This window comes from Sceloporus occidentalis, unplaced genomic scaffold, assembly GCF_023333645.1.
Source record: "Sceloporus occidentalis isolate IW3139 unplaced genomic scaffold, rSceOcc1.0.p SCAF_46, whole genome shotgun sequence".
Taxonomy (NCBI): Eukaryota; Metazoa; Chordata; class Lepidosauria; order Squamata; family Phrynosomatidae; genus Sceloporus; species Sceloporus occidentalis.
This window is the reverse complement of record NW_028317026.1, coordinates 3628483-3648064: the sequence shown is the minus strand read 5'-3', so window position 1 is coordinate 3648064 and position 19582 is coordinate 3628483. Positions and strand designations below refer to the sequence as shown.

General features: G+C 39.0%; 1 protein-coding gene across 1 annotated transcript; it reads right to left on the bottom strand.

Moving 5' to 3' along the window:
- Positions 1 to 3382: 3382 nt before the first annotated feature.
- LOC149289347 (la-related protein 7-like) lies at positions 3383 to 17315 on the bottom strand. Its single transcript, XM_089490736.1, is given in 11 exon segments — positions 3383 to 3463; positions 3854 to 3945; positions 4955 to 5114; positions 6267 to 6367; positions 6563 to 6717; positions 12281 to 12419; positions 14798 to 15172; positions 15387 to 15495; positions 15868 to 16032; positions 17043 to 17126; positions 17235 to 17315. Coding segments are annotated over 11 exon segments (1527 nt in total). The 5' UTR covers positions 17301 to 17315.
- Positions 17316 to 19582: the final 2267 nt, after the last annotated feature.

The window sequence follows — 19582 nt, the reverse complement described above, 5'->3', positions numbered from 1 at the left end:
TCGCCCGGATACGAATGCACAAGTCTAATTCCTACTACATCATAAAAAGCAAAAATATCACGTAATTTGGTTTTGTATGCAGTGAGGATTATTCTCAACAATGATTTATCTACAATCATATATCTAAGGGCTTTCTCTGAAGTCTTGTTTGTTTTGATGGACCTAAAGTCCCTAAGCAAATGGACTTCTTCATCAGCAGGATGTAATCAGATAGATTTTCTTAAAAGGTATTAAAGTGTGTTACAAAATGCAATTTGTTTCTGAATTTGCTTTTCCGTTATAGTGCATAATGGCAAATCTTCCTTACAGTTAGCTGGAAAAGCGGATGTGATTAATAATGCAGGGTGTTTGTGTTTTAGTCTTATACACAACAGCAAGTAGAAGGTACTTGTTCTCTTCTATTCTGAGCCTAGACATTGGCCCAGCTCACCGTAATCTGAGGACAGAGGATGTCGGTTGTACCATGTAATGACATTAAAACATTTATTTATTAAAGGGACTGCAATGTGCCATTTTTTTCTGAGATCAAGGAAGCAAATTGTGTTTTCTTCGCTCTCTCCGTTTCTTTGAGATCAGACTAGCATTTCAGTGAGAAATGCTGCATTCTGATTTAACCAGAGGCAGCCATGTATCAAGTAGGTAAGGCAGACTAGAGCAGGGGAGCAGGCCAGAGGTTAACGGCCCCTCTGTGTGCTGCTGCTAAATGAGACAGTTGCAAGTGAGCCTATCAGTGCCTGCAATTGCAACACGTGACAATTGTGTCTTGCTAGCAACAATTAAGAATGAGGCAGATTCTACTAGATTTATATATATAAAAAAAATCTGGCCAGTCACAGTACATGACTGTTAATTCAGGACCAAAATTAAATTTTAAGTATCAAACAAGCTATAATATATACTGAACAACATTTTTTCTGACCAATCCTTTACAGTGCATAGTTTCTTCGCATAATCCTAGGCTATGTTCCTCTAAATGGGGCTACATAGAACTGCCGTAAAGCATTACAGACTAGTGGCCCAGGTTCTTCACAGCTTGCATCTCAAAGGATAAATGCCTCTTTCCACCAGACCAGCTACCAACTGTTACATCATCATGAAAAGACCAATTTATACCCCAGGGGGTGCCACAAGCCGGTCCAAAATTGTTCACAATGGGTAAGTCTGCACTGATCCAAGCCGATCCAGCCCTTTGTGAACAATGTTAGACTGACCTAGTGCAGCTAAGGGGGGTGAGCGAGGAAAGGCGAGTAAGGTGGGGAGGTGGGAAGGAGAGAAAGTAATTAACGTATGCAAGTAATTGTGAGCATGAATGCGTAAGCGTGTGATGGAGAGAGAGAGGTAGTGAGATGAAGAAGAGATGGGGAGGAAGGGGAGAGAGATAATGAAGGATGAGGAGAAAGAAGAGAGATTAGAAGAAAGTGGAGACAACGTGGAGGCGGGATAGTGAAAAGGGGGTAGGGAAAAAGAAAATGAAATTGGAGAGATAATGAGAAAGTGGAGATCAAAGAAAAGGAGAGAAAAAAATAGAAAAGGGGGAGGTATGGAGAAGAGAGAAAGAGGAGGGAGATATACAAAAAAGTAAGAGATAGGAAAAAAGGCGAGGTAAAGAGAGAGAGAAGCTATAAAGAGAAAAGGGAGAAAATAGGGAGATAAAGAGAAAGGGGGGATAGGGAGGGTATGAGAGATAAAGGGGAAAGGTGTGAAGATAAAGAATGGAGAAATAGACAAAGTAGGAGAGATAAGAGAAGGGGGATAAAAAGCCGAGATAAAAAGAAATGAGAGAATGAAAAAGGGGAGAGAATGGGCGAGAGAGAAAATGGGCGAGAGAGAGAGAGAGAGAAAGAAAATGGGCGAGAGAGAAAGAAATTATGAGAAAGTACAAAGAAATAGTATGTTTGTGTTTTGAAAGTGTTGAGTAGACGTGTGTATTTTGACAGTCTACCATTTAGGCCCAAAACAGTAATGGACATAGAAAGAATAAAGGGTGCTCCGGAGCCTGATGGAGAGAAGCCCTGACTGAGAAGAGACCACTGTGGATGCAATCTGGGTCCTCATGTACATATTCTAGAGTTAAAATAAGAAGCAGACAGACTTGGTTGTATATTTCACAGTTTGCTGGAAATAAAATCAGAATTCTGTTTATTTATAAATGTTTTGCAAATATTGGTGTGTGTGTGTGTGTGTGTATATATATATATATATATATATATATATATATATACATACATACACACACACATACATATACACTGTATATGCGCTTTGTGCGCAGCAACCATTCTGAAAGCAGACTCCACCGCTATCATTTCCGCTAGATATAACTCTGGATATTTTGGAGACCTAACAACGCCCCTGCTCTAAACTGAATCTGAGTTTGGATACGGCTCCGATCATACGTTTCTATGAAGGTATGGAAAAAGCTTTTGTACAGCTCCACCTAGTGACTTGCTTCAGTAGAGAAACCAGGGATTTAAAGACACACCTTTTACACAACCTTCGATATATCGCCCTTGTACACTACACTGCGGTTGTACAATGTGTTTATATATATATATATATAAGTTATATAAAATTGTTGATGTTGCTAGAATTCAAAAGAACATCAGAAATCTTGGGATGAGAGCATATGTTTTCATGGTGCTTATCCCTCTGAAAGACTTTTTAACCAGTTTTTTACTTCCCACTGAACTGCAAGCCATTGATCAGCAACATAGGGACAACCTCAATGTACCTCAAACGACATGCAAGTTGTCCTTATGATAACTAGCTCTGGAATATCACGTTATAGCGCTACAAGAGGATGCTACATCTGATTTCAGACCTAAGGAGGTAAGCTTGCAACTTATGTGCACATCTATAAACAAATACCCCCATAAACGTAATAAAAAACAAGACGAAGACAGCAACGTAGTTTGAAGATACTGCGCTGGTACATGTCAAAAAGAACATATGGAAGTACATCCACTGGACTGGAGGTTTGAAAGTCTGTAGAACATGCCAACTGCCTGATATCACTAAGCATATAAAAGTTCAACGCAATAAGCTTTCTCTGCATGTGCTGCCTGCATTAGGAACAGCGAGAGGAAGGAGTAGAGGGACTTTAAAAATAAAGATACGCACACAGCAAATATAAAAAGAATAAACTCATTTATTTCCAAATGTATCCTTAAAGGGAAGCTCCGTCAAAAAAAACCACAAAAAGTGTTTTAAAACAAATGCGAAATGTTGACATTTGAAAATTGTTTATTTTTTTTTCAATGGACAAAATAATTAAAATCATTTCTTGCAAACAATAAAATCATTGCCTTAAGTATTTTTTTCCTTGAAAAAGGAAAAAAAAAAAAAGCACATATGGACATGAACGTAGAAAGTTTCTGGGATTTCAGATGCCGTCACTGAATCGGATGTGTTTGCTGGCCTCCTGTGTCTTTGCAAGTCTAATTTTTTCAGCTTTGATGACCAACTGCAAAAACAAGGGCAAGCATGAGAAGCGAGAGGTGTCAACATGCGCACACACACCATGGCAGACAGATTGTCTGGCCACAAAAATATACAGTTAGCAGAATTACGAATACACTAGGATAATGGCTAATATGCAAAGCAGGTATCACAAAACACAGCTATTTGACTGGAAATCACCGGCAGCTTGACTTTATTTGATCCTTAATAAAAGTAGTAAGATAAATTTAGCTCAGTGAGACTGCTCAATCTCTGGATTGTATTTGGATGCCATCTATAACATTTACCAGCCAGCATGTACACAACCTTGTTATTTCTACCAGGATGCTTGTTACCAGGTTTTCAAATTTGCTAATATAGAAATACAACAGACATATTCAAATATATATACTACCTTTTCTGTTCCACGTTTCTTTTCTCTGGGCCGATTTAGTTTTGCTTGCCTGTCCACCAAGATTTTCTGCCAGTAACGCTGCTCACTGTCCCCTGTGGGTGAAAACAGAGGAAGAGAGATATGATAAATACTATTATATGTTACTTATATAGTGTGTGTGATATATATATATACACATATATATATATACACACACACACTACTGTTTAAAGGTTTGGGGTCACTATTTCGTGGGAAAAAAGAAAAAAAAAAAAAAAAAAAAAAGGACATTTCTGGCTGTAAAATAATTGCAAAAGGGTTTCCCAACCATCAATTAGCCTTTTAAACTTAAACATGGATCAGCGAACATAACGTGCCATTTGAACACAGCAGTGATAAAGAGTTATGTTCACCTCTGAAGATTTTCCATTAAAAATCAGCCGTTTCCAGCTACAATAGTCATTTACAACATTAACCCCAACTGCGCTGGATTTCGGATCCATTTCATGTTTAAATATATATATATATATAATATATAGCGCAACACAAACAGGTTTCCAGCCCAGTAGAGTCAGCCTTACTAGCTAGCCCACTCCGCCCTGACATTCCTTCACATGTTAATTGCTGTGCCTAGCACTGGTTAGGTAACAGAATGAAGAGTATCAATGGCCACATGCTATTAGAGGCTGTAAGGATGCTTTTCATTGTCATTCCAATTTCCTATGCAGATCTGCGGGTAGCTAAAAACAAAAGGAACAGCAGAATTAGGTGAGGCTCACCTATTAAATGCACAAATGGCATTCCAAAGCAGCGCTGCCAAACAGGGTTACTGCATAGCCTAAAGCTCTTAAGATTTACATACTGGAGAGCTGAAATTAACCTTTTCAGTTCCAGTTTGTGTGTGGAGGGGGTGGTAGCTCTTCTTGGAATGAACTGGATTTCACCTTAACGTGATATCACACCACGGCAAACATTAGTGAAGTGATGTAGGCTTGGGTTTATTGAAAGCCCCATACAATGTTTATTATAAATAAGTTCAGAACTTTGCCTAAACCAAACTTTTTTTCCCCCTGTCAAGATGACCAACAGGAGTCATTTCAAGCTGAATGAGTGTGTCCTTACCAGAAAGGAGCTGAAGTTTCCAGGTGTACTTGCTCTGTATTTCTGGCCGGGCTTTCAGCATGGTCTGGGCATCCTCCGGGGTTTTAAAGCGAACATGGCATTCTGTGTCTCCTTCCAGCATGTCCACGTATGCCACTTCACATATGCCGGACAAGGCATCCTGAAAACATGATTTTATATATATATATATATATATATATATATATATATGCACACGGATTTAAGTACACAAATACGAACTCCCTTCCTCTCAACCACTCAATCGATTGTAAGCTGGCAAGAGCAGTACCTGTACATATATGTTGTAACGTGTGAATGACCGTATGTGAATAAAACGTAATGTCAATTAATACACAGCTATACATTTACTTACATAAAAATACAATTTAATGTGTGCTTCTACAGGTATCTGGGCACTTTAACTGCTTTTTTTCCACTGTAGAAAGCCATCAACAGAAACCCATGTAATGTTTTAAGGAGATGGATCCCAGTGCTATTTGGGGGATTTTTTATATTTTCATTATCTCAGTTGATGTGTCGGCTTCCATACTGCCATTTACTTTCCTGGCTCAAAATTAGGAGCGGGAAGAGAATCCGCAGCTATCATAGTTTACAGCCTGACTTTAGTTTTAAGTGAACCGTGATATTTGCCCTCTATCTATTGTATTGGTTTGGTCTGCCATCAAACAAACGAACACGACCTGAATCACACACAAGGTGTTTTATCTGTGAGATGGGCTTCAAATGTTATCAATAAAGCAATGTGTTAATTGAAGGGTAACAGCTAACCAGTGCGACGCGGCAGCGAAATGTGTATTAGTGAATGACAATGCTTGCAGGCGTGACAGAATAACTGAAAAAAACTGAAAAATTATATAATAAAATAAATCAGGTAAAGATAATGTGATTGAATCGCAAAAAATGCTGTCCCCTGTAAACGGGTGATTCATTAAGAATCAGAAATAGAATATATACAAACCAAAAATCGCAATGAGCTACTAAAATATTTCAAAAACCAAATGTGACATACAAGTTTTCATAAGAAATGCTAGAGAACCTCATTGTATGAATGATGGAGACAAAAAAACCTCCCCAGACATTGCCCACAGTCTCTAATATGTGTGTTTAAACTAAAATGCATTATAAATCTCCTACACAGATGTCCAACTGAGCGAGTGGCACAGAGCGATGCTTCTGTGGACAAAGTAAAAAGGGAGAACATCCACCTAGACAAACCATATCACTACAATAGTAAACCTCGCATTTACATTCTGCCCCAGCGAAGGATTCCGAACACATGCGGAAAAGATACCTTAATACACTTGCGACCCTCCAGAGGATCTGGACTAGTGATTTTCACAATAACGCCACTAACAAACTGGGGGCCCAGTGCCTCATTCTTCGCAGTATCCACTGAAAAAAAAAAAAAATTACATTAAATACCCTCAGACATTAGAACACGTGCTCCCCCAGGCCACTAGCTGGTCATATTTGTACTTAATACAATATGAGAACTTGGGCAATTTAAAATGTCACCAATATATTTGCGAGCCAAGTGGCAGCACTAGGCCCTCTGTATTCAGCAAGGATAAAATAAAATTTTATTACCTTTGCCATTTTCCATGTCCGGGTTCTGCACCGTAGACTCTGTGTCCATGTCCGCTATAGAAAAGTCATTTATTGTTCTTATAGACTTCTTAAGAGAGGCCATGCTGGCTCTCTGCAGGGCCAAGTATTCAGACTTGAGTTGCAGCCATTTCTCTCTGGGGAGAGGGGCACAGCAGGTTTTAGTAAGAAGATAACCAGAGAGTAAAAGAATATACGGACGAATGATTATTAAACGAAGAGACAAAGAATTAATAAAAATGAATGAACGAGTGAGTGATTCATGCGTACCGGCATCTAAAGCAATGTGACAAACCAAAGTACCAGCCAAAAGACAATCATGTGCATTTGGTTCAGGCAGTGGCTACTGGACACCCCTTACGGTTTATCGCTGGTTATATAATCATTCGTTAGGAGGTCCCAATCACATAAAGCATTACATTTTTCATTTATAGAGCACCAGGGGATTCCGTATAGCTATCGCAATAAGGGACAGTGAAATTGTACCTTAAAATTGAGAGGATGGAAGGCTTGTAAAAATTTTAAAATGGTGCCGCTGGAATCCACAAGGAATGAGGAAGACGCTCGAGGGGAACTGTATCCATTTTGCATACAGGTGGTGCATAACCACGACCAAACCACTTAATGAACATAATATATATAAAAAACAAACGACATAGGGAACTATATAAAAGGGATGGATGTGGTCATGTAGCACTTCAGCGTAGGAAAAAAATCAGTAAGCACACACATTTTGTATATGATCTAGTTGACCTAAAATGTATTGTTTCATATCATTACTACAGAAACATTATAACAGGGAATTGTGCCAAACAATCAGCACACAATCGGCAGCCAGGATCGGATCGCATCATACCCGTCCACCGTTACGGCACTCCGTTTATTGGCTGTAGAGATGAATGATCTCCAGCTCATTCATTACTAAACAACTTTTATTTTCAATGTAATGAATGTTAGTCGTTAGCATAGCTAAACAAAGAGAGATTTCCTGTATCCCGAATAACAAAACTGGGACTGAGCAACAATGATCGTAATAATAATAATAATAATAATAATAATAATATTATACATTTTTTTTTTTTATAGAAAACTCCCATTATGTTATTACTAAGCAATGGTTTTTACGGATATCCTTAAAACCTCTGCGGCCAGGGAGAGAACTGGAGTTCTACGTTATCTATACATTTACATGGCTATTAGAAACCTGCCTGACTGTTTGGAACAGTTAGCAAACTGTTAATAAACTAACGTTTGGAATGAACCATAATGGATTTAATCAGGTCCCACAAAAAAAACGATACAAAAGCACACTAAAAAACCTCCAGAAACGATACATTCACTGTTCTAGACAACTGTCCTGATAAAGTTAACGCATTGGGGAATACATCCAGTGTGACAACGATTAATCTGTGAAACAAGAAAAAATCTGGTTTATATGCAAGTGGGTAAAGCAAATCAAGTTTGCTGTGAAAAAGAACGCATTTGGTAAATTTGCAACCCAACCGCATTAACACTGTGTTGTTAATTACCTTCGCGGCACCAAAACTGTAGCAAAGAAAATAAAGAACACAATAAATGTGTCAAAAAAAAAATAGCCAATGCAAATTGCACTTTAACAATTAACCGCTCGACTTCCGGGGCTTGTCTGTAACACAGCAGCCACCCTATAGATAGCCTCCAAATAAGCCTTTATTACCAATTAAAAATTCAAATAGTGATTCCTTATTGAACATGTTCCGTTTTGGATTATCTACTTTCTATTAAATCTAATTCACTCAAAGGCCGTTAACAAACAAAAAAAAAAAAACCCACAAAAAAAAAAAAAAAAAAGGAATATGGCTGCTGCGTTCACTTATGACCACTAGAAAATTACATTTATATATACACAGAATAAACATTCACACACAAAAAAATAATAATGTTCCTAAATTACATAGGCACACATCACCGATATATATATATATGCGGTGGCAACAAAGGATCATGATTAGAGGAGCCCATCATTTATAAAGTACCTTACTGCTCTCTTAAACTGTAGTCTAATGGGTGCAAGATGACAATGGTATGGCCCACAAACAGCATGGCACTCCAGACCAAAGCATGGATGCGTATCTGTACCGAGCAGATATGCCAGAGCTTGTATAAGTAATAAATGAATATTGTGTGGCAATAGCGTGCCAATTAAAAGAGTGCTTAATAAACACCAACAAAACGGACACGGACCAGGGAATTCGCGACAGCTGCAGAAGTACCGGTTAACAAGTTAAAATGGCTTTCCCAAATGACAAAGCCATAATGTCACATTCTGATCACGTTAAATCTGAAGTGTTGGTTTTAATGATGATTTTAATACAAGTGTATTGTCCATTTTAAACTACGTCTTTGTGAATATTCCATCTTTACCCTAGAATATCTCTAGACTACACCTTAATAATATGTCAAACAACTTGAGCGAAACAAAAAGGTGCCAAAATAATTTACATACACCTAAGTATGCGTACGTTTAAGTGCATGCCCCGGCCGCCCCTCCACTAAAAAACAAAAGATTTGAGTGGCTCAAAAGCTCCTGATGTGTACATTTGCCCCAAAGAAAGCCTAATGAATCATAGGGGTCATTAACCCTTTCAACTACTGAAACAAAGTCAGTACACTGGAACGAAGGACACTAAAAATTGCCTTTGGGCAACAATGGGTTAATGGTTAGAATTTCCTCTAGTTGAGCTTAGTAAATAAGACTTTTAAGGTTTTAAGGACCCACCCAGTTTTTTTTTTTTTTTACATTGCACAAATGGACATTACAATGACAAAGAGTGGTTCGCAGGGACTAGATGCATCCCAAAGATAATGGGGGGGGGGGGGAGTGTTATAAAAATGAGGGCAGGGAGGCAGAGCCTGTTAATCCAGGTCAAGAATCCACTCGGGACAGAGGTGCAGGTAAGCAGACATTATTTTAACATCTTAACACTGGACATAGTTAATGGCGATACTGTCAGAGACTGCATTGCGTTTGGGTATGTATCTAGTAATGGGATTTACTTTAGTTGAAGTTGATAAAATGACGTAACCTTTGGGGGCCTCAGAGGTCTTCACCTGAAGAAAAGTCCTATGAGGTCCCAAAAGCATATGTAACTATTATTTATATCACTTTAGATTCTTTTCTCTGTTGGCCCAATACCAACTTCAACTATAGACTCCATGTTCTCTTGGGTCAATATCACTATATCAACTTTTCTTATTTGTCAGCTCCCTGGTAGTATTGTGCATTTTAAAAGACCAACCCCAGTGAGCTTCTTCTGTATGAAGAGCTTGGTTGGCCCCAAGATATCCATCATGAAATCAGGGAGAGGAAGGTATCTAACTGGGATTAAGACTTTGTATTCTAACACACATTAGGGTTCCATGTCCGCTGGATGGGATTATCATAAATATACATTTAACCATGAAGCTCTGCATCAAGTCCATGGTGTTTCCAGACCCAATTAAGAATTCATAAACACTTCTATAAATGTGTGCTAGACGATCTACACTTATTGTATCACTGTATGGGGGTGTCACAGAACTTGAGTTTATTTATGCATCTTATAACTGTAGATCATCTCTCATAGATCTATAGAACATCCACTATTACTTACAGACTAGAAGATAAAGAAACATTTCAAAGCCCTATAGTAGTTACCACTAGATCTCATTGGATTTACGGTTTCAATTGGGTGGTTAACAAACCTGTTCTTCCGATGTGCTTTAAATGAAACCAATAACACCTCATTCCTACAGGCATTTGAGGAGAACACTGTAGGCTATCTTTCTCAAATCTAACAAACTACTTTTCTTTTCAGGTCTCTACGAGGCTAGGAAACCCTGAGAACCACAGAACGGTGCCTCCTTCTACCTAAACATTGAAGTACATTTCTATGTTTGGTGCAGTAAGTGCTTCAATGTTTTGGTGAAAGTGGGTCCTGCACGCAAATCGACTTCACCCTACGGAGCTTGTCTATGACCACCTCACAGGATGAGAAACTCGCTGAAAGCTTCTCGGACGTCTTATCCTCAGGGAGGTTGCCGTTTACATAGTCCTGAATACTGCCAGTTTTTCGTAGTTTAACGTTTACTTATGTGTTACAGGCCAGGACTGCCGATTAATATAAAAATATGTTTTATGCTCACCCTTGGCAAGTCTAACAACAACAACTGCAGTCAGCAGAAGGACCTCCAAAACTTTAACATCGGCGCGCTTTCTGGCTCTTTATTAAATGGTAAGTGCTCCAATGTTTTAGTCTTGGTATATCCTAAATTGCACCCTCCAGGACAAGCTTAAAGTGGATGAGAAATGGACACATGTTTGCTGAGAACACGAAGCACGTGCTATGCTTTGGGGAGTAAGTGCTTCTTGTTTTAGCAGCTATGGTTTGTTTTGGCGCATCCTCTGGAAGATGAATGTGTAGACGCCGGGCTGCGTGTGGCTACCATTGCCAATGTGCATACTCTGTCCTACAATTACTAGAATTGCACTCTAGCAATGGTGACTGCCTGCAGTGTAACAACGAACAAAATACCTTTTTCAATGGATTTCAGATAGACTACTACTCCAACCATGATACGTGTCCTTCCATATGCCAAACATATAGTGTGTGTGTAACCAAGCTCTTTCTGCTGTTCTGTGTTGAAACCCAAATATATTCCCCATTGAAACTTGCACTTCAACTTCTTAAACATGTCATCAAATAACATTAAGTTCTTCTAGGCATGCCAATTCCCTATACCTAAACATATGGTATCATTTATAAATCACATTAGGAAAAGATTGGGAGCTAAGCTTACAGAAATCCTTGGCTGCTACTCCAAATTCAATCATTCGTACCCCACATTGTATTTTGAAGGACCTGATAAAGCCCACAAGCCTGTTACACATTACACTTGCATTTAAAGTGCATGTATTTCTTCCCGAACCACCCTACTAATCCTACCACCAACTTACATTGCAAAATATGCTTCTGTCTCTAGGCTGCTGCACATGGTGATTGCCTTTGTTACTTTTACTGGCTCATTTTAAAATGAGCATATTCACAATCGAAGAGTATCAATGGCTAATAAGCTGCAAAAATGATGCCCTTTTCTCCTGTACCAGTATGTCTTAAGTATGTTCTCTGTATATTGTTACTATTAGTATTAACTTTGTTATCAGAATCTGCTGGAGCGCTATGAATAAAATTTAGTAACATTAAAATACTGTACAACGCCAACTGATGACTTACCCTTTTTATTATGCTATAGATACATAACATTTTCATGTATTTGTTATGTTTTTCCTCAACTGTTCTTTCCCTTTTTCTCATTTAGTGAGGCCACAACACATACATTTTATAATAAATACAGATATATACACACACACACATATATTTTTTACCAGTGACAAGGTGTATATCATTGGTCGTGAAGGGGTTAAAGTATTTTTCCCTATTATCGGGCAAACATTTTGTATATGTGGGGTATGGACAAAAAAATAAAAAATGCACCCCATACGGCACTAACTATAAGGGCATTCAAGCAAGATGTGTGCGCTAAGAAACAACCCAGCCAAGTGGTCATCAGCTATAGAAGCCACAACTAAGAAGGTAACCCCATGCAACACAAAGCCCTTCAACCAGAATAAACCTCCAAAACCAGCAACATATATCCACCCCAAGGATTATTAGCACATACTTTGAAAGGACTCGCAAGGGAACAACTTCCTCTCCAACTCTGTGCCTCTCCTTATGCTTCTTCTTCCTCTTTCTCTTCACCTTGGAACCAGAGGCATCCTTCTTATCACCAGTATCTTTTTCTTCTTCTGTTGAAAGCTCTGATTCGGAAGAGATAGGAAGAGGGAACATACCATCAATTAAAAATTGCTTTATCAAGCAAAACAATAAGACTTTGTTTTAACACAAATCGTAAATAAATATCACAACAGCAGGACTGTGTGCAAAGATTCAATCTAAGATGGCATATTCCTTACCCATAGAAGGTGATGGCAGAAAAGGACTCTATTGGCCCATTTAGTCCGGCCTTTTTAAATATTTTCTGTACATGTCAATTCCTTGGAAATAGCTTTATCCACATCACAAGCTTCCTCAAGTTATTTTACTCTCCAATGGAAAGCCTATTCCAGGTCTCTGCTACACTTTCTGTAAAGCTTGCCCTTTCCATCTAGCTTACCGTCTCTCTGTCTTTTGACATCAGCTTTTTTTAATGCTCCCTTTCTTATCAATTATCTGTATTGCATGAGATCACTAAAAGATCAAGGGCTGTCAGACCCATCTGGAGTAAAAGCTGCATTAGTTACGACCATTATTAGGAACAACTGCCTACCGTATTCGCCTCGCCGTATAGCCATATACTGTGCTTAATTAACATTAAGTCAATTAGGGCTGCAACTAACGATTATTTTAATAATCGATTAGTTGGCCAATTATTTTTTCGATCGGACAAAAAAATGCAATTTTTTTTAATTTAAAATAATGTAATAAAAAAACTTACAATTTACACTTTCATCTCTTTATTGCAATGGTCTCTCTCTATTCACCTTATTTTATAATAAAAACTACAAGAACCCAAACACAGTGTTTCTCAAACTAGGTTTTAATACAAAGTTATTAGTAAATATTAATTCATATGATAACTATTTTTCATATTTAATAAAAACTGAGAAAAAAGCCTTGTTTATATTTTCTTTTACTTACCAAACTGCCCCCAGTTATGCACATCTGACCCCCAGCTTGCCACTCTGCCCCATATATGCCTTATACCTCTTATATGCCAGATTCCACTGTGCCCCTGATATGCCTTATACTCCTTTTATGCCAGTGATATCCAACTGAGCCCCCTGATATACCTTTTACCCCCAGATATGTCTTATAACTTCCAATATGCCACTCGCCCCCATTTATGCCTTATACCTCCCTATATGCCACTCCGCTCCCCATAAATGCCCTGCACCACCCTGAAATTTTCCCTGATTCACCACTCTGCCTCCCCCAGATATGCCACTCTGAAATTCATTATACCCCCCATACACCACTCTACCTCCCCTATACACCCCTCTAATTGCCCCAGATATGCCATTCTGCCTCCCTGAAATTCATTATACCCCCCATACACCACTCTACCTCCCCTATACACCACTCTAATTGCCCCAGATATGCCATTCTGCCTCCCTGAAATTCATTATACCCCCCATACACCACTCTGCCTCCTCCCACCTCCCATACACCGGTCTGCCTCTCTCCCGAATCCCTGGTATTTTGTGAACCTCCGTTGCTGACAGTGTAAGTGAAGGGCAGTAATGGAGGCTGTCTGTGCGATGCAGACCCCCACCAGCTGACAGAGGATGATCCTGTGCAGGAGACCTCGATTCTCTGTCAGCCGGTGGGGGTCTGCATGATGTGCACAGACAGCCTCCATTACTACCCTTCACTTACGCTGAGGCTTCTATGAAGCTGCAGTGAAAGTGCCTGTCAGCAACGGAGGCTCACAAAATACCAGGGAGTCGGGAGAGAGGCAGACCGGTGTATGGGAGGGGGGAGGAGGCAGAGTGGTGTATGGGGGGTATAATGAATTTCAGGGAGGCAGAATGGCATATCTGGGGCAATTAGAGTGGTGTATAGGGGAGGTAGAGTGGTGTATGGGGGGTATAATGAATTTCAGGGAGGCAGAATGGCATATCTGGGGCGAGAGAGGCAGAGTGATGTATGGGAGAGGGGAGGAGTCGGAGGGGTGTATGGGAGAGGGGAGGAGTCGGAGGGGTGTATGGGAGAGGTGAGGAGTCGGAGGGGTGTATGGGAGGGGGGAGAGAGACGGAAATGAGAGACCAGCCGACAGCGAGGGGAATCCAGGTCCCCTGCAGCGTTGCGGGGGATCTGGATTCTAGTGTTATAATCCGATCTCTGTTTGAGGTCGGATTATATTAGGATAAAATCGATAAAAATCGATTCGACTAATCGATAATGAAAATCGTTGATTTTCATTATCGATTAACTGTTTCAGCCCTAAAGTCAATACTTTTAGATTAATCATACATAAATATGAATGCCTCAATTATCTGAGGCAAAGTCACCTGGCTGTTCATGAAATTCATCTACATAACATTTTAACCATTTAGTATTAATAATTATTAGAACATTTGTAATTGATATTGTGCTTCCTGTGTGACACAAAACATTATAGCGAGAGAAGCATCACCTTTGTATTATAAACTATTTGCATCTGATCTCATACCCTTTGAATCTAAATGATCCTTAGCGTCGACCTTCCGCTGTTTAGAAGCAGAGTCACCAGCATCGTTCGAGCGGCTGCGTTTCCTCTTGCCCAGCCTACCTTCTTCCGACTGGTCTGAGCTCTCTGCGCGGTCACCTTTTCTCCTTTCTTTCTTAGAAGAGTGTTTATAGGTGTCTGAAGACTCTGTCATGGAGCTCTCAGATTGACTCCTGTGCCTTTTTGGCTTAGCCCTTTCCTCATGTGATAGGTCCGTTGTCTTATCTTCTATTTCTTCGTCTGCTTTTTCAGAGCTTTCCTTTCTGCTCTTGGATTTTTTCTTCTTCTTCTTTTTCTTCTCCTCTTAATACAAAAAACAGTACAGTACAGAGTCAATGTATGGAATGTTTTTTGTTTTTACAATCAGTGGCAGGCTGTGTGTGGTTATTCTATGTTGAACTTGTTATTAACAATGATTTTTTTTATATATATCAAACCACAATCGATTATCTAGAAGAGATGTGTATCAGCAGATAAAATGTGTGTGTATAAAGCACAAAACAAACAGCAACCATACCAACATCGCTGTGTTCAGACATGCTCAGTTCTGGAACAGACTTGTTTTTTATTGTTTTGGGGAACATTCCAGGTTTTCTTGGTGCCTCTTCAGGAGGATTATTTAAAACCTAATGATAATAAAAAAAAAATAAAAAAAATACACCTAGCGAAAAACGATAGAGAAAATGTATATAACCATGTTTATTCCCTATATTACAAAAGCTTTCGATATACATTTGGAAACAGCACTGCCACTTTTGTTATTATTTGTAATTAAAATTTGCTTTTTTTTGGCCCAGAGATATCTGCCTTAAAAAAATGAGAATCTATGAAGCATGCGGGAGATGCCTAAAGGCCAGTCCGTTGCTGGTGCTAAATACTGGTCGCAAGCATGCAATTCTCAACAGAACACATCAGAGGTTGCTTCTATTAAAAGAACAGAAAGTGGGGTTGATGCAATATTATATGCATAAGCAATGCAACAGTTAACAAGTCATTACCTCGATTGCTTTAGCAGCTTGTTCTTGGGTTTCAAACTCAATAAACGCAAATCCTTTGGGGTCTCCGGAAGACTTGTAACGTGGAATACTAATGTAGACGACATTACCACATTTACCAAACACTCGCTCAATCCAGCTGTGGTTCACATTCTTAGGCAGAAGTTCCTAAATTAAGCATAAAAATGTAATTGATGCTTCATTCCGTGCTTATCCACCAATATAACAGTCTATAATTTTAAACACTAAAATGGGACGCTCTTGCAAAGATTGAACTGAATTATCAGTTTTTAATTAGTGTATGTCCATAATATAATTATATATATTAAAATTATAATAATTTATTATATAGTGACCTATACCAAGGTGTGAAGTTTAGTAAGCTCCACGACGTGAGATTAAAGGGACTCCAGCCATCGTATGCAATTTAATGATACTGAGAGATCTGTTTAAATTTCCATGGTGCCCACCTCGTAAAAGCACGATTCTGCAGAATCCCCCATAAGCACTTGCGCTGTCATTGCACATGATATATCGACCAGCAGTTGATGACAAGAATCATCAGACCTATCAAGGAGGAGGACAGCTTCAGTTCCTGCAGCCGCAGCTTTTACCTCAGGTAAGTGCTATGATTTTTTTTTTAAATAAATAATGCATAATAAAGAGCTCAAAGCACTTTAATATGCATTCGTTATTGTAGATGCCAAGGACATTAAACTCTGCCTTTAACTGAAGGTTTAATGAAGGCCTTCTGCCAAGGACATTAAACTGTCCTTTTAAATGAAGGTCTTCTCGGCCGAGATACCCACAAGCCCCACACTTAGGTTGAGTAACTTTCTTTATGAATCACTTGGGTCAAAGTAGGTAAAAAGCCCCACGGTGAGATTTCCTTATGATAGGAAAGGAGTTGACTCTCAGAACTTGGTCGATTTGAGGTTTGATCTCAGAAGTTGGTCGATTCGAGTCCTGCTAACTAATAAAAATATTATGGTACTCAAATGATTTCCCCCTTTTATCCCTACCGGTTCTGCCATCTTTGCATACTACTCCATCAACAATGCATCTGTATAAATTATATAGACTACAAACAACATAAAAATATTGCATAAGCATCATGTAGTTTCATCAACAGAAAGAAGTTTGCATCGACTTATGAAGAAGCTCTGGTAAGGCCTTACCGCGTACACCGTACGGCAATCCACATCCTGTGGTTTCTCTCCCAGGGGAAGGCGTCTTCTTATTTTAGTGCTGTCCAAGTTAAGCTTAAAATTAAAAAAAAAGAACATGTTTATAAAGCACACACAATTCACCTTTTTATGCCTTATTGCCCTCACCCCACCAGCAGTAAAATGTCGGCCAAAGAAACCAACCTCTACCACGGAGGAGTTCTTGACAGCTCTAGCAATTAGCTTGGTATCGGTGGTTAACTTCTTCATTTTGTTGAAAGACGCCAACATACAGAGGTCAATGTCTAAAACCAAGATCATAGTAAAATGAAGTCATATCATGCAGAAGTCCATAACACATGCTACTTTTATAGTAAAGTACCACTCCTCATCAGCCACCAGCGCCTACTTGAGAGGGTGATATATAAGTGGAACAGCCTCCCAGCAGAAGTGGTAGAGGTGAATACAGTAAGGGAATTTAAACATGCATGGGATAGGCCTATGGTTATGCTGAATCTAAGATGTGATCAATGACTGATTAAAGTGTAGGTCCTTACAGGAGAGAGAGAAAAAAACAGATTAGATGGTTAGCCATGTTAAGCAGCTCTGCTCAACCCAACAACATCTTACTAAAGTGAAAGAATATGCCTTGCTTAAAAGGGAAGATGATATCAAGACAAATTAAAATTTACATAAAATCAAAAGATAACAGTGACTATAATAATCTTTACTTAATTCAGAAAAAAAATAAATTCTAACCCAGACTTAAGGTTGATTTTTTTTTTTTTTTTTTTTTTTTTTTTTTTTTTTTACACACTGAAAATGAAACCATATTTTTTGGATTCTAATATGCGCTCAAATACTAAAAATGTCAAAGGAGTATACTGGAATAAAAAAAACTGGTAACACCTTTAGTCTTTCTGTATTAAATTCTCTGATCAAATGCATGTGTTATAGGGCAAGCTCATTAACGGCAGTTAACCCTCAGTAGCCTGGTTTATAATTTTTTTGCCTTTTTTCAGCAACGTACAAGTAAAGGACCTACCTTATCCACTTAACTGAGTACATTGTACTTAGGTTTTATACGGATTGTGCTATAAGTGAAAAACACTGCAATACCATGGATAATTGTCTGAAATCCCATAAATTAGGTAGGTACTGGATGGTGGTCCAATTATATATATATATATATATATATAAATAAAACATGTTAAAGTAATTTATTAAGTATGGCATGACTTTGTTTTAAACATTACATTACAAAAAGAAGCGATGGAGCAGACGCTGGGTGTGTGTTGGAGGACATGCACAAAGTGAGCCCCTCTTCATGCTCTGCCCCAGGGACACGCATTTAGCATTGTACGTCAGGGACACATTCAGGAGCATTCTCAACATGAGATCAGAGTGTCCGGGTCAATTAGAAATCCAATGACCAGACAGAAAAGAGAGAAAGAGAACCCCTCCTGAGATGTGAGATGTAAATATCAACCACGTATCTGCTTTCCTATATCAGGATCTTCCTTTTAGTTCTTAATTGGATGTCAGAGACCCCCTGCTGTGAATTCACCGACCAATACAAGGTTGGGGTTTTGGCAGCAGCAAAATCAAGAAACATTTTTATTTTTGTTATATATCATTTAAGATGTTATAACTGCTGTTACAGGCTTCTCCAGAACATTTTAGATCTCAAGGCTGTTTGTATTTGTAAGATTACTTTGTAATCAGTTGCCCTAGGAACAATATGGTGCGTGTCATTACATATGGTGCGTGTCTTCTTAATGGAGTGCTGATACATTGTTCCCGTATAATTTTACTTACAACCATCTCTGGTCTTCTCAATCTGTTCCCGCAAAAAACGATCTTTGTGAAGGTTGACATCACCGAACCAGAAATCCACTTGCCTGACGATGTCGGCAAGCAGCTGCTTTACCCTGGTGCGCTTCTTCTTTTCCTGATCCTTCTTTTCAGCGCTGTCTGCCTCCTTCACTTTACTCCTCTGGGTGTCAGCCTCCATCTCTGTCATTTCTGAGTATACAGATAAGTACATTGCATTTGGGATGACTGCTTCAGGGTAGAACACCTTACAATTGTAGTCCAAGCCATGCTTTCAGCAAAATACCATTATTTATCATGTGACTAAATGCTGTAAATAATGTAAGTAATAAAAGTTGCAGGCCTGTGCTGAAGCGACGTTATTACATTTAGCAGAACTGTCTGGCACTAAAGACAAATTACATTTTGCTGGAAGGGAAGATTGTTTTACCTCTTATAAACCTTACAATACAGACGAAATAAAGGAGTGAATGGGGTGTCAGGAGAGAAAGGGAAAAGGCATGGGAAGGGCTGATGTTACAAGAGAAACCTGAAATGGGGTTCAGTGGAGAAATGCAGCGCACAACCCCAAGTCCTCCACAACTTTTCATCCATAACATCTATTCTATTCTATTTTCCTTCTTACATGCTCACAGTCTTGGCACAACCATTCAGTAATTCATTCTCTTGTGGCAACGCTGGATCCATTAGTCTGCATTTCCTTGGATACAGTTGAGGAG